Source organism: Symsagittifera roscoffensis, chromosome 1 (assembly GCF_963678635.1).
Source record: "Symsagittifera roscoffensis chromosome 1, txSymRosc1.1, whole genome shotgun sequence".
Lineage (NCBI taxonomy): Eukaryota > Metazoa > Xenacoelomorpha > Acoela > Convolutidae > Symsagittifera > Symsagittifera roscoffensis.
The window spans coordinates 75,185,746-75,199,366 of NC_087062.1; the positions used below are offsets into that span (position 1 = coordinate 75,185,746).

At 35.6% G+C, this 13,621-nt stretch overlaps 1 protein-coding gene across 1 annotated transcript in view; it reads right to left on the reverse strand.

Annotated features, from left to right (window-relative positions):
* Positions 1–1,954: 1,954 nt before the first annotated feature.
* LOC134848892 (low-density lipoprotein receptor-related protein 2-like) overlaps positions 1,955–13,621 on the reverse strand; it is a 154,528-nt gene continuing 142,861 nt past the window's right edge. Inside the window, exons 55-61 of the mRNA XM_063866430.1 lie at positions 11,678–12,266; positions 11,161–11,373; positions 10,163–10,309; positions 7,945–8,076; positions 7,451–7,535; positions 3,355–3,478; positions 1,955–2,808 (exon numbers count right to left, since the gene is read on the reverse strand). Coding sequence (XP_063722500.1) covers positions 2,560–2,808; positions 3,355–3,478; positions 7,451–7,535; positions 7,945–8,076; positions 10,163–10,309; positions 11,161–11,373; positions 11,678–12,266 — 1,539 coding nt within the window. The 3' untranslated portion in view covers positions 1,955–2,559. The remainder of the gene's footprint in view (positions 2,809–3,354; positions 3,479–7,450; positions 7,536–7,944; positions 8,077–10,162; positions 10,310–11,160; positions 11,374–11,677; positions 12,267–13,621) is intronic.

The window sequence follows — 13,621 nt, forward strand, 5'->3', positions numbered from 1 at the left end:
GTCTTTTGACATCTGGGAACTCTGTTTTACATGGACTGATTCCGGGTTCAAACAAATTTAAGAGTAAATTTTTGCAAAATATATGCTGTCCTCTATCAGTGGTTGCATCTACGATAAAGGGGAAGATATCATCATCATCTGGACTTTCTTCACCTGGGGTGTGTGTTGAGCTCATTTTTTCGTTTGATGACTGTTAATATGTAATTATCAATGTGTCTAATTGGTTGATTCCAATTGTATAAATGTACTGGTTTGTGTTTATATTGCTTTTTTATTCTTCTTTTTCCTCTTTTTGATGCATTTGAAGTTGTTTCTGAGTCGGAAAAATATAATTGATCGTGAATGGGGCAATTTTTATCTATAGATTCTTTTAATTTATAAAGTTCGTCTAAACTGCTAGTTTCTGATTCTGAAAATGCGTTGCGGTTTTTGGAAAATCTTTTTCGTGTAATTTGTCTTTGTTTGGTTATGATTTTTCTCTTTAGTGTTTGTCGTTTTGTTCTGATATATCCAACTGTTTGTGTGTGGTGTGATTACAAGATCGTATTTTTTGTTATCTATTTCACAATTGTGTAAAACGATTGTTTGTTTATTTCCTAGGTTTTTAAATGACATAAGGTTTAGGATGACGGATGCAAAAGGTTGTTAAATGATTTCTATTTTCTTAGACTGTTAGTCCTTACGATTTTTTGGTTAGCCTAACCTGGGTCTATTTGTTCAGGGTTGGGGAGAAAAGTATATCGATTCCGAAGAATGATTTTATACTTTCTCGTGGCTAGTATAAGCTAAGGTGTTAACTTACTTAATCTTACTTAAGGGTAGTGATTGTGTTCAGGGTTGGAGAATAGTAAATCGATCCACAAGGTTCAGGTATAATTAGAACGCGAGTAGTTCGTTAGATACTATTTTAAACTTACTAAGTCTAAGATTTATCCTGGGTCTGGTAAGAGGGGGGATCAGGTGAAGGATGAATAACCGAAGTTCTTCACTGTTTATCCTAATTTGAATGATTAGTTTTGTTCAAAAATTTCTGTTAGTCCTGGGTTTTTAGAAAGGGTTGGATAGTGAATCGACGTTTGAGGTCGTTAGACACTAGCTAAGTGGGTGGGGGAGAACAAAATTGTTCTTTTTGATCCAAGGAGAGGCCTTGATGATCAAGTTTCAAATTTAATTAAATAGAAAATGATTTAAGATCCAAGGATGAGCCTTGATGATCTGATTTTAAATTTAAGTGAATTTAAGTTTGAAATGATTTAAATTTGTGTAGAGAAAAGATTTAGTGTTTTTATGATATTAGTGAGCTTATGAATGCTGTTATGTTTAGGTGATGAAGCTGGAACAACAGGATGATTTATAATTACTAACCATTTATTGTCATGCTACTAATTTTTATTTTGATTTTTCAATAAATATTTTTCAAACATGTTTTGTATATTACTGCAGAATTTAGGAAAACGATCTGAGATCTCCTTATCAATCGTTATTGTATATTAATAATTTGGTTTAGCGCCTGAAATGATTTTGAAGATTGACTTCAAGATTTTATGTTTGCAAATGAAAATCTAAATTCATTGCTAGTAGTATTCTAAATACAAAAGTTTGTGTTGGCTTTTGCCGAACTATCATATAACTATATGGTAAGTTTCTACTTTGTCGTATGTCGTCTCTGGTTCGAGGTCTTCTCGCAATTCCGGGTAGTTCTCTTATCGTTCGGAATATTGGTTTTGATCTATTGAGTCGTAGAGACATTTCGATTAAATTATCGTCGTGTAACATTTTAAAAATGTTTTGTCTAAATTCTAATCTATTTTTGGTTAATTCTAAGCCAATCATAAAATGTAGTTTAGATCAGGTTCCACTTTCACAGCTGAAAGTACTGACAAGAGAGCTGATCCCTTTTATTTGGTTCACTACTGTTTTGGCCATGGTTTTGACTTTTTAAAATGTATCGGACTTAAATGCAAAAATATTTGAATTGAGCGTTGAATATTTACAAGGGAAAAGATACAAATGTGACAATTTTTCATTTTGAAATTTTAATTTGTGAAATGGATGGTTTACATGATATGCAGGGGGCGGATCTCGAATTGTCTCAAAAGGGGGATTCTACAGGACTTTTTAGGATGACCAAATTGATTTTCCGAGCGCTCACACAACACTATTAGGACCCTATTTTATTTTAAGCAGGCGAATTTTTAGAAAAACAGGTCAAAAATGCCGTTTTTGGGCACCTTTTGGAAAATTTTGATGAAAAAATTGAGTTTTTCAGCGCGCGCTCCCCTTCAAATTTATTATATATTGGAGCCAAAAATTTCAGGGTTTGTCGGCCGAAAATGAATGTCATGATATAATACCAAAGGGGGGACCCTCTGGTTGATGAGGGGGTCGAATTCCTGAGGGATGGCGTCCGCCACTCCCATAAATCTACCCCTGATGATATGAATATGACTTAGCGCTATATGTTTTTTGATATGTGATTCAGGTTAGAGCTGCTTGAAAAGCTGTTAGTAGTTGAGGATAGTTTTTTCTGACAAAATACAGGGTTTGTTTTTGTATTTTTCAGCCTTCGAAGTTGATCCTTTTCTCAACGTTTGCCACTCCGGAACCCGATTCCTCCTCGGTCGAAGGCGCGTAAAGGACACTTGGTTCTTTCCCGGGGGTTTTGAAGCCTCGAATGGCTAGCTGGGCCTCGTTTATTTCAAACACAGGGTTGCTGAAGTTGGTTCGGCCAGATTCCGAAGGCGCAGAGAGTCCATTTCCGGCATACAGTACGGGTCCTTCCACGGCACCCTCTTCCACGACTCCTGACTGCAATGCAATCGAACATTTTAACAAGACATTATTTAAAACAAATTAAAGTTTGCTTAAATTCAGAGATAAAAACTGAAAATTTCAAAAATCAGAATAACTTCAACTTCTCTTTTAGATTTCTAACAAAATTAAGAGCTAGAATGTTTTCAAACGATTTTCAAGGAATAATACCATTCAAGGAATAATACCATTCAAGGATGGACTGCATGATTAACTTTTCAAAAAATTATTTCGATTCCGATCAATAAAGATTCCATCTCAAAATAAATATACAACACACAGTTGGGAAAGCGTGAATGACTTGATGATATAAACTCACGGAACAAAGACAGTCTTCTGAATTTCCGAAAATTTTCTTCCCAGTTGCAACTAACCCCAAATCTAAATCCTAATTTCCACTTTTGAAACTATAAATCAAGGGTCCCTTTCTGTGCCATTTCCCATTATGTTTTTGACAGCGCGTTGGTTGCTATTTAAAAACTTTTTCATGAAAACAGATTTAAGAGAGAAGTGATAGATAGATGTATTGGCGTGAACACTTACGAAGTCTCTTCCGAGCGTTACTCGGTCGTTGTCGTGGGTGTCAAACCCAGGGTTGGCTCTGCCACCCACGTGGAAACTCACAGGCTCATTTGGTGGCCTATTCATCAAGGAAACAGCCGTTCTCCTGAAAACAAAAATTTTCGCATGAAAATAAAACCCACGTTCCTAACAAATTTCATATGACAAAGATTTTTTCATAGTTGCTAACAAACCTCCAAAACACCATTTTTTAAATGTCAACACAGAACTTGAAAATACAGATATGATATTTTGAAGCAAGAAAAAACAATTACTCCGGCCTGGCCAACAGATATGCACAGGAATTTTTTGACAGGTAGATTATAAGTTCTTTGAAAATTTTAGGTTTTTTACACCAACTATTTTGAGCTTCGAATTTAGCCGGAAACAATTTTCGAGCATCTTTTCTCACGTTTTGACAAAAAAGTTACTAATTCGGCCTAAGAATTACACCTCAACGAAATTTAAAACAATTCCATTGTTGCAGAAGCGTCCAGGAACGCAAGGAAATCGAAACTTCAAACAAGACTGCTCGTATCAGGGTGAAGCCCTGAATGTTCCGACTGCCTTTTAAAATCTATGAAGCAGTAATAACATAAAAGAATAAATGCCAAAAAACGAATTGAAAAAAAAATGAGATTTTTTGCGAAAAACATCCCACCTTACGCCAAATAAAGAACAAAGCGATAGTCTTTGCTCCTAGTGACAAATCGATGGCAAATACGCTTCCTTCAACCAATTTGAAACGATTTCTAAGACTGATTAAAACTCCGCTTACGCGCTAATAGCGCGAAATAAATCGCGCATTAATTATCCCAAATTGGCCAAAAATGACAATCTTTAAACCCCCTCAACTTTACAAAAAAAATAATCACAGGCAATATTTTTTTAAAAGTTAAGCTCAAGACAACAATACCTTTTGAATGATATTTAAAAAATGGCTAGTTAAACAGTCGAAATTTGTCTGAAGAAAACGAAAGTCGGAACAAAAAGTGGTGAAGTTTGTACCAACGTTCATTTGTACCAAAATGAGAAATCGGTCCCATATGTACCAAATTTATTCAAATCGTTTTCTGATTGGTCGAATTGTGAGCCAACAAATTATTACATTAATTTTCTACTGTTCAAACAGAAGAAAACTAAGCAGCAAAATAGTGACCGCCGGAGTCGCGCCAACATGTTGTGAGCTTGCCAACAGACTGTAGGACTCTATACGAAAATTAGATCCGGTTATTGCCGAGAAGCGGCGACGCGCGCGTAGCGCACCCACCGGCGACCTTAAACCAAGAGCATAAAATAGTCGGCTTAGTAGTCTTTGGCCAATTGAATATTTTTGGTACTAACGCGATTGATTTTTTATTTTGGTACAAATGGGACTGATTTATCCTTTCGGTACTTGTGAATACAGTACAAAACAGTCCCATGCAAAACAGTTCAATACAAAAGAGTCCGGAAAAATATGAAAATGAACGAAAAAACAGTCAATACAAAACAGTCCGATTAACAGTCCCAATTAATAATTGTTTTAACAAGGCGACAGGCCGAGAATTGTCCTTTGTTCAACAAGCATAATGAACAAAATAGTGACCGCCGCAGTCGCGCCAACGTGTTGCGAGCTTACCAACAGAGGGTAGGACTTAATACGAAATTTAGAGCCGGTTATCGCCGCGATCTTAAGCCGGACTGTTTTGCATTGGACTGTTTTGTTCCTCCATTACATGATTTTTGGGACTACTTTGTATTCGACTGTTTTGTATATGCACCAAATACCCACCCAAAAAGTAAACTAACTGTAACATTTCGAGGCCAAACTGCGCTTTTTTGTGAATTGTAAGCGGATACCGCAACAAGACGCTCTCTTTGATCTTCTTTCGTTCTTTCGAAATTTTCGAGTTTCAAAACAAATCATGGCCGACACTTTTGCATTAAGGTTACTCAATTTAGAAAACTGTATCAATAGGAAAATTTATCATTCCGCTAAGTAATTATATAATCAAAGACCAATTTTGAAACTAAAAGTTGTTTACAGTTTTGTGGGCCATTTTCGATACAGTCATAGGAGAGCGTAAATTGACGTTCTTTTGGCAAACGAATTTGATTGGAACTTATCAATGATTGGTTACCAAACACGCAGACAAAATGCAATTACTTTTTCTCGATGTCTAAAGATAAGACAGTACTTTCATTATAGGTATATGAAGCAGCCGCAGTATAAACCAGTTACAGTACTGACTAGCTACAAACACGTATCTGTTGCATAATAGTAACGGGACAATTATAAGACATTTACGGAAGTCTGGCAAGTTTCATTCAAGTGACGTAACTTTCGGCTAGTTTATATACTTGGTCTGAATAAAAAGTAGTATCATTCAAGTGAACTACCTTTCCGCTGAATTATACTTCAGCTGTTTGATTCACACTTTTTCTAGCCCAGAAAACAATCAAAAGCATACTAGCGGTTATTAATTAAAGTGAAAATTAATATTTAGAAGGCAAAATATTTCGTTCCGACTTTCGAACAAAATAACAAAATATATATGCTCGAGGTGTTTTTTTTTTCAAACCAAAATCTATTTTAAAAAATTTATATTTTTGAAATACGTTAATGAACTGAGAAGACGTTAATGAAATGGGTTATGAAATTCCTAATTGACGATAAATAAAACGCGTCCAGACAATTCGGCCAAAGACAATTCAGCCGATTTGAAATTCAGACAATTCAGCCAAAAGTTTGCAGACAATTCAGCCAGAGACAATTCAGCCAATAATAGTGACCACCGCAGTCGCGCCAACGTGTTGCGAGCTTAACTACAGAGGGTAGGACTCTCAAATTATTCATTAACGCAATGCATAGGCGGCTAATTATTCCAAATCAGAACATCAATCAACAATAAAACTTAAGTACGCTAATTGGTCCTTTTAATGCTCTCGTAGACAAAAGTATTTGAGCTCGATAAGAGGACCAATAGTTACCAAATATTATTGTTCCGACATTCAAAGAAAACTAGTGTAACAAGCAAAGAAGGTGTGTTTTTTTATTCTGCTAATTTTTGGCGATCGAAATAATTGTTTTATTGAAGATATCGACTCCCTGAAAGCAAATTTGAAAAATATTTTACCTCCGATCATTTTTTGCAAAGATATGGGAGTTTGAAAGAGCTTTGGACTAATTTATACGCTCTTTGAAGATTTAATCCGCAATCCTGAAAGCCCAATGCAAAATATTGTTCCAAAATTTGTAACGAAAGTAACGGAATATTTGTGCTCGGGATGGGTTTTTTTCTTCAGACAAATTTCGACTTTTTAACTAGCCATTTTTGACGGCATTTTTTATATCATTGAAAAAGTATTGTTGTCCTGAGCTTAAGTTTGAAAAAATATTTCACTTGTGATCATTTTTCGTTAAGTTACTGGGGTTTAAAGATTGTCATTTTGGCCAATTCGGGACAATGAACGCGCGAAATATTTCGCGCTATTAACACGTACGCGGAGACTTAATCCGTCGTAGAAACCGTTCCAAATTGGTTGAAAGAAGCTAATTTGCCAGAATTGATTTGTTACAAGGAGCGAAATCTATTCTTTTGTACTTTATATGGCGTGTGGGGGATAACTTTCATAAAAATCTCAATTTAAAAAACAAAAAAAAATTATTTTATTTTATTTCATTTAATTTGTTTCATGTTATTACTGCTCAATAGACCTGAAAAGGCAGTCGGAACATTCAGGGCTTTGCCCTGATACGAGCAGTCTGGTTGACTATTCTCTCTCCCAACCCCCTATTTCGATTTTCAGAAATTCAAATTTCAATAGCTTAAAACAATTTTCAGAAAAAATATATATATATTTAAAGTTTGTTACGTGGGTATTATATAAATAGTGAGTAATACAAATACGAAGGCGCGAAAATGAAAACCCATTTAAATGTTGACAATTTTGCATATTTTATACAGAAATGGTTGTCAAAAATAATACATGCATAGGGGGGGGGGGGGATAGTTAACAAGGCCTAAAGGGGGGGGGGGGGGGGGGGGGGAATAGTTAACAAGATCCATAATTATGTTCTTCATCTGCAACTTACTTGATTTGATGTCTGTAGATTATGCCGATGAACACGACAACACTGATCACGACCAGAATCAACACCAACATCACTCCTCCGAGCACTAAAAACAAACATTGCATTATTATGTTTACACGCTAATAAATAGTATTCTGATATATTCGAGGGGAAAATATGAATCTTTCCCAAATAGAAGCTCCCCATTTACAGAAAAAAAAATGATCAAAAAGGAAAACCCTTTCCGATCTCGCACTCTTAATGGTCCATCATTTTGGGATAAGAGATTCTCAAAAAAGATGCAAAATTGATGGGCACTGACTTGAACACTTTAGAATTGAAGTTCTATCTTACCACTGGGGGTGGTCGGAACAGGATCTAACTGGATGCACTAACTCGCATTTCTTAACAAGTTCAATCTCAATCAAATTTGGAACTTCATTTAATTTTTTCACTTTTTAAATTCTAAAAGCTAGATCTGCAGCAAACTCGACAATTGAACAAGTAAAACTAACCTCCCGCGCCTCCTCGTCCACCCTTTTGCTCGCAGTTGATTCCCTTATATCCATCGAAGCACCGGCACTCCAGGCTAGATAGATCCTTTTCTCCGTTGCCACTGCAAGGTGCATACATGAACTCTGTCCTTCCTGGAAAATAGTAGAAAAACAACTGATATGGTCAACTTGGAATTGTTGTCCAAGGCATCCCAATTTTAAAATAGTTCAGGATTTTGAATTTTGTCATTCTAAACTTTTGAAGTTTTGGTCCGTATGATATGCCTTTGTTGCATTCACGAAAATAACTGTCGCCCAATTGCTACCCGCTATGCTGGCTTGCTGAGCAGGGTCGCTTTTTTAAATGATGCGAGTTGTCGCTTGCGACGATTTGTCGCCTCACATTTTCACTACATGGTAGTTATGAACAAAAATGAACGATAATCGCAGCGAGAATGGAGGGTACGGTAAAGGAGGGTCCTGTAATTTTAATTGGAAAAAAATATATTTTTGGTCTCAGCGAAGTTAATTTTAAAGAATGACTAGAGGCGCTTTTTTAAACTGAAATGGTCAAATATCCAAAACTAATGGGTTTCAGAAGTTTCGTATTGTTAATGGCAGAGAGCATGCAACTGAACTTTCCATATTAACAAAAACAATTAGCCTGCAAAATCACTCAATTCATAAATGAAATTCTTGTTTCGTTTTTAGTTCAGTTCTATATAATTATTAGCCCGTAGGTTAGATCAATTGCTGCTATCAAACGCTTAACCCACCAGCACACATAATGTTAAAATATCATACTCCTTTTTCTTAGTTTAATTCTTAGTTTTATGAAAACTCCTGAAATATCATAAAAATCGTCAAATTGGAAAGCTTAAAAAATTTGGGCCATAAAATTAGGATGAGCGTCAGATCTGCAACTGTTGGCATTAAGCCAACTGCTCCCTATTAACTGGTGAAAAATTTCAAACGTTGAATATTTTTTTTAGTTTAAAACATTTGAAAGTTTTTCAAAAATTATAAAAACGTCATATCTAGGAATGTAAACGGCGTTGAGCAGCCAAATTTTGAGTTTTATACAATTAGTTATTTATAAGATTTCTGAAAATTTCTAAAAAAAAAAGGTAAATCTCGGAAACTTAAAGCATTTGAAGAGTCACATTCGGAGATCATATTTGCAAAAGAGTACTTTGACATTGCTTAACTACAGTGTTAGAAATTCCAAACTTTGGGAAGTATTTTCAATCTGAGTTTTTTCGAAAACTTTTGAAAAAATTATTTAAAATTCCATATCTTGGAAACTGAAAGCATTTGATTAGTCAAATTTAGACGTTAGTTTGCAAATCCCTGAGAGTACCCTGACAGCATCCGACTATTGTCTTGCTAATTTCATACTTGGTGAAATAAACGCTCAGCTCAAGGAAAAGCGGAAACAAATTCTTAGCCATAGCAAAACACAATATAGCATATAGCTTAACCGTGAAAAATACGTTTAATATACAAAAATATTGCATGGAAAAACCTTAAGCATGGCGGGATAAGGAATGCCGCATTTAAATATAAAACAATTAGATATATAATAGATTATATCATTATAAAAAAAATCTGGGCTGTAATTTGCGAGTTGTGCTCGTGCGAGCAAGTCATAATACTAATAAAGCTCAACAAGACGGCTCGTATCAGGGCGAAGCCTTGAATAATCCGACTGCCTTTTAAGGTTTATGGAGCAGTAATAACATTTAAAAATTCAATGAAATAAAACAAAAATCAAAAAAAGTTTTTTCTAAAATTTGAAATATGTTATGAAAATCATCCCCCCACACGCCATACAAAGTACAAAAGGATAGATTTCGCTCCTTGTAACAAACCAATTATGGCACATAAGCTTCTTTTAACCAATTTGGAACGATTTCTAAGACGGATTAACTCTCCGCTTACGCGTTAATAGCGCGAAATATATCGCGCGTTAATTGTCCCAAATTGGCCAAAATGGCAATCTTTAAACCCTCGTAACTTTACGAAAAATGATCACAGGTAAAATATTTTTTCAAATTTAAGCTCAGGACAACAATACCTTTTGAATATTATAAGAAAATTCCGTCAAAAATGGCTAGTTAAAAAGTCGAAATTTGTCTGAAGAAAAAAAAACCCACCCCGAGCCCAAATATTCCGTTACTTTCGTATCGAAAGTCGGAACAATTACTTAACGTCTCAGTAAGATTTAAAAGTGACTAACCGATATTACACTTGGTCTGCTGTGTATTGCTCACGAAATCTGATCCGTCAGGACATACACACATGAACTCTTTCGTTTGTGGGTTAATGTTTCCCTTCGGAAGACACAGGTGCGAACAGGCACTGTCACTGCAGTGGTCAAGCATAGCTGGAAACAAGAAATGAGTGAAAGACGCAAGGAAAGTTTTGAACATTTTCAATTCCGCGGCGAAATCGAAAAACTCAAATCCAATTTTGAATTTAAAATTCAAATTCCAAGTTTTGCACAACTTGCCCTTTCTACGATTCTGTATGTAAAGGAATGATTTTTGAATGTAAAGGAATGATTCTTGCCCTTTCTTGGATAATTCTGTAGTAAAGGAAAGATTTTGAATTGATTGTGATGTCAAAAATAAAACTGTCAAATTTTAGCCTTGAGTGTGAACAAAGTTCGAAAAAAAAACTAAAAAAATCAGACGACCTTAATGAAAAAAACTTGTTGACTTCAGTACCCGAACCTTAAAGCCTTAAAATGGACCCATTATATTCTCTGTAACTTTACAGGGATTTCAATTTAGAACTAGGTCCAGCATAATTAAAGTTGGGGTAAATAACGCGCGATATACTTCGCCAATAATCATTTTAAAAAATCCATAAAAAATTGAGGCATAGGCAACTTAGTCTTTTTAATACGCTATCATACGCAAAATATATACAAAAAGCGCGTGTTGAATGTAAAAGCATAAATTTACTAAACGAAAATGGAAAAAATATATATTTGTTTTCTTCATCTACACGCTTCATGAAGATTTTTCATTTTTTTCCACGTTATACAATAATTTTTAATATCAAAAACAATTTTTATTTTAAAGGACGCTAAAAGGCAGTTGGAACATTGAGGGAGGCGCATTCTTTGACTCGTTTTGCCCATGTTTCTCTGAGTAGCCCATATATTGGAATCTTATGCGCTGATTTTGAGGTCAAAAACAGCAATTTTTGGTATACAATTAATTTAAATACCTGGGTCAGGCCGTGCGTATTGTTGGTACAGACTCAAAGGTGACCATAATTCAATGTCCTCTTTGATGACTGTGAAGGTATCTTTGCCTTCTTCGTTGAGATCAAACTTGCTGTTCTTGAAAAGCCCGAATCGACCAGTTGATTCATTCTGTCCAGTGAAGTAAATTTCGTGTTCAAATACCACAAGTGAAAATGGTTTGATGCTGCGCTCTTCTAAAACATTCAACGCTTGAAATTAAAAAAAGTGTCAAAACTCGCCGCTTTTAAAGTGTTTAAATTGAAAAATAATGCCCTGGTGAAATGACCCCGCACTTTGCTTTTGTTAAATATGCAATTAATAATGACAAAGAGTCTAAAACTATATGAGTTGATTGCGGACAAATAATATTTTATCAGATTTCGTCGTTTCGTCAAATGGGCGTTTTCACCTGTCCTAATACCAGTACCTAATTTTGTCTACTTAGGTAGTTCCACCTACTGTAGTGTTGATATTGTGGATTTAAACCTGATGACTAACCAAAAGAGGCGACTATTTTTCTATCTGAGCCGTCAGGCAAAATGCATCCAATGGCATGCAGTAAAAAGTCAGTCCAATACACCCTGCCGTCCTTAAAATAGTCCACTGCAACACCTCGGATTTCTCCATGCTCGTTACTGACAAGAGTAGACACAGTCATTCCGTGTCCGTCAATTCGAATAATCTCCATTTTTTGACTGCCCGTATTGTGTTGTGCCACATAGACAAATCCTCTGAGTGGGTCAACCGTGATGCTTCTTGGCAGCTTGAAAATGAAACCTCGCAGATCCAGGGTCTTCGGGTAGCGACCATCAACAGTCGAGACCACTAGATTGTAAATCGGGTTGTTCGAGTCAAATTCGTCCGTCTTTTCAAACCAGTACATCAACTCGTGCACTTCGTCAATGGCCATAGCCTTAGTGGGTTCTCGGCCAGGGTAGGGAATGACTTTTTCTTCGCATGATTCAGGAGTAACAATGCTACTGAATTCAGGGATGATACAGCGATAGATTTGGTGCGCTGAGTCATCGAGATAGTGTAGGGTGTGGTTGGGTGAGAAGTAGTCAATTGCTACCGGGTTGCTAGTCAGCTGTAAAAAGAGGAGCAGCGATAATTTAAACATCATTAGACACAGAGGCGATACAAATCAAGAATGCAAGCTGGAGAAAATAAAATGAGACGAAAACCATTAATTTGAAAAAAAAATTTAAAAAAAAATATTCGAAAAAAAAGATAAAAAGTGCATCTGCAATAATTTATAATTTCTTAAGTTTGTCTCGACTGATCTTTAATTTCAGGAAACCACAGATTTTTTTCTTCCTTCCCCTTACCCCTCCCCTCTATCATCCTCTCCTCCCCCTCCCACCTGCGAAATCTTTCCAGTGAAATTTTGTTCACGTTATCCGAATGGTACGAAAATTGACATGCGAACTATTTAGCCATGACAAACATATTTGATATTGATAATGAACCTTGTAAAACCCCTCGTTACACCATAAAATTGATGCTTATGCGAGGTGGGGGGAAAGGAAAAAGAGCCAACCACAGGATTAAATAAGCATTCAGTATCATTTACCGAGCCGCGAAATTTTTAAAAAATATTAAGTTTTAAAAATCAAAGACGCCCCACCCTTTTCACAACCACCCCTCCCCCTGAAACAAATTAAAAAACAAACACATAATTTTCTCTTCGAACTTAATATGACTTAAATGATATAAAATCAGCTGAGACTATTTAAGCGAAAGAAAAATATAAAGTTAAACAAAGGAAATTACATAAAATCAGAGATGGTGAAGTTACAAACTACAGAACAACTTGAATTCTAGTAAGAATACCCTTGCAGAAGAAACGCTTTGAAACATGCAGACAAAAAAAAACAGATAAAAGATGCACGACAACTCAAGTTTTCTCCGAAAAAAGTTTTATTTCATTCTTATCGAAAAACGCAAGCTTTGGCCGCGATTCAAATTCAAGACTGTAAGATCCAAAAACACGCGTTTTACCTCTAGATTAGGTGGAAATAAAAACATCTAGTTCGCGATGACAATTCAGTTGCTCTCGCTCGTGTTAATTATGTTAAATTTCAATGTTAATTTTTTTTACCAGCTACATGTTGCAAATACTTGTTTACACACAGATGCGAAGCTGAGCTTCGCAAACACTAGCCAGAACACGAAAAAACTGCTTTTTAAAGTAAATTAACAAAAAATAGATATGAGCCTCAAAATAGTAAAACTCTGCATTGTATCGGATTCGAACCGGCGACCTTGAGACTTGGCGTCTCACTCCCTGCACTCTCGACCACAAACGCTTAACAACCACAAATAAAGCAGCTACATATACAAATTTTCAATGCAATGCAGCAAAAAAATAAACACGATCTTACAAATAACAGTTTGGAATATAAAAAACTGAAGTCATCCACACTAACAATGCATATAATA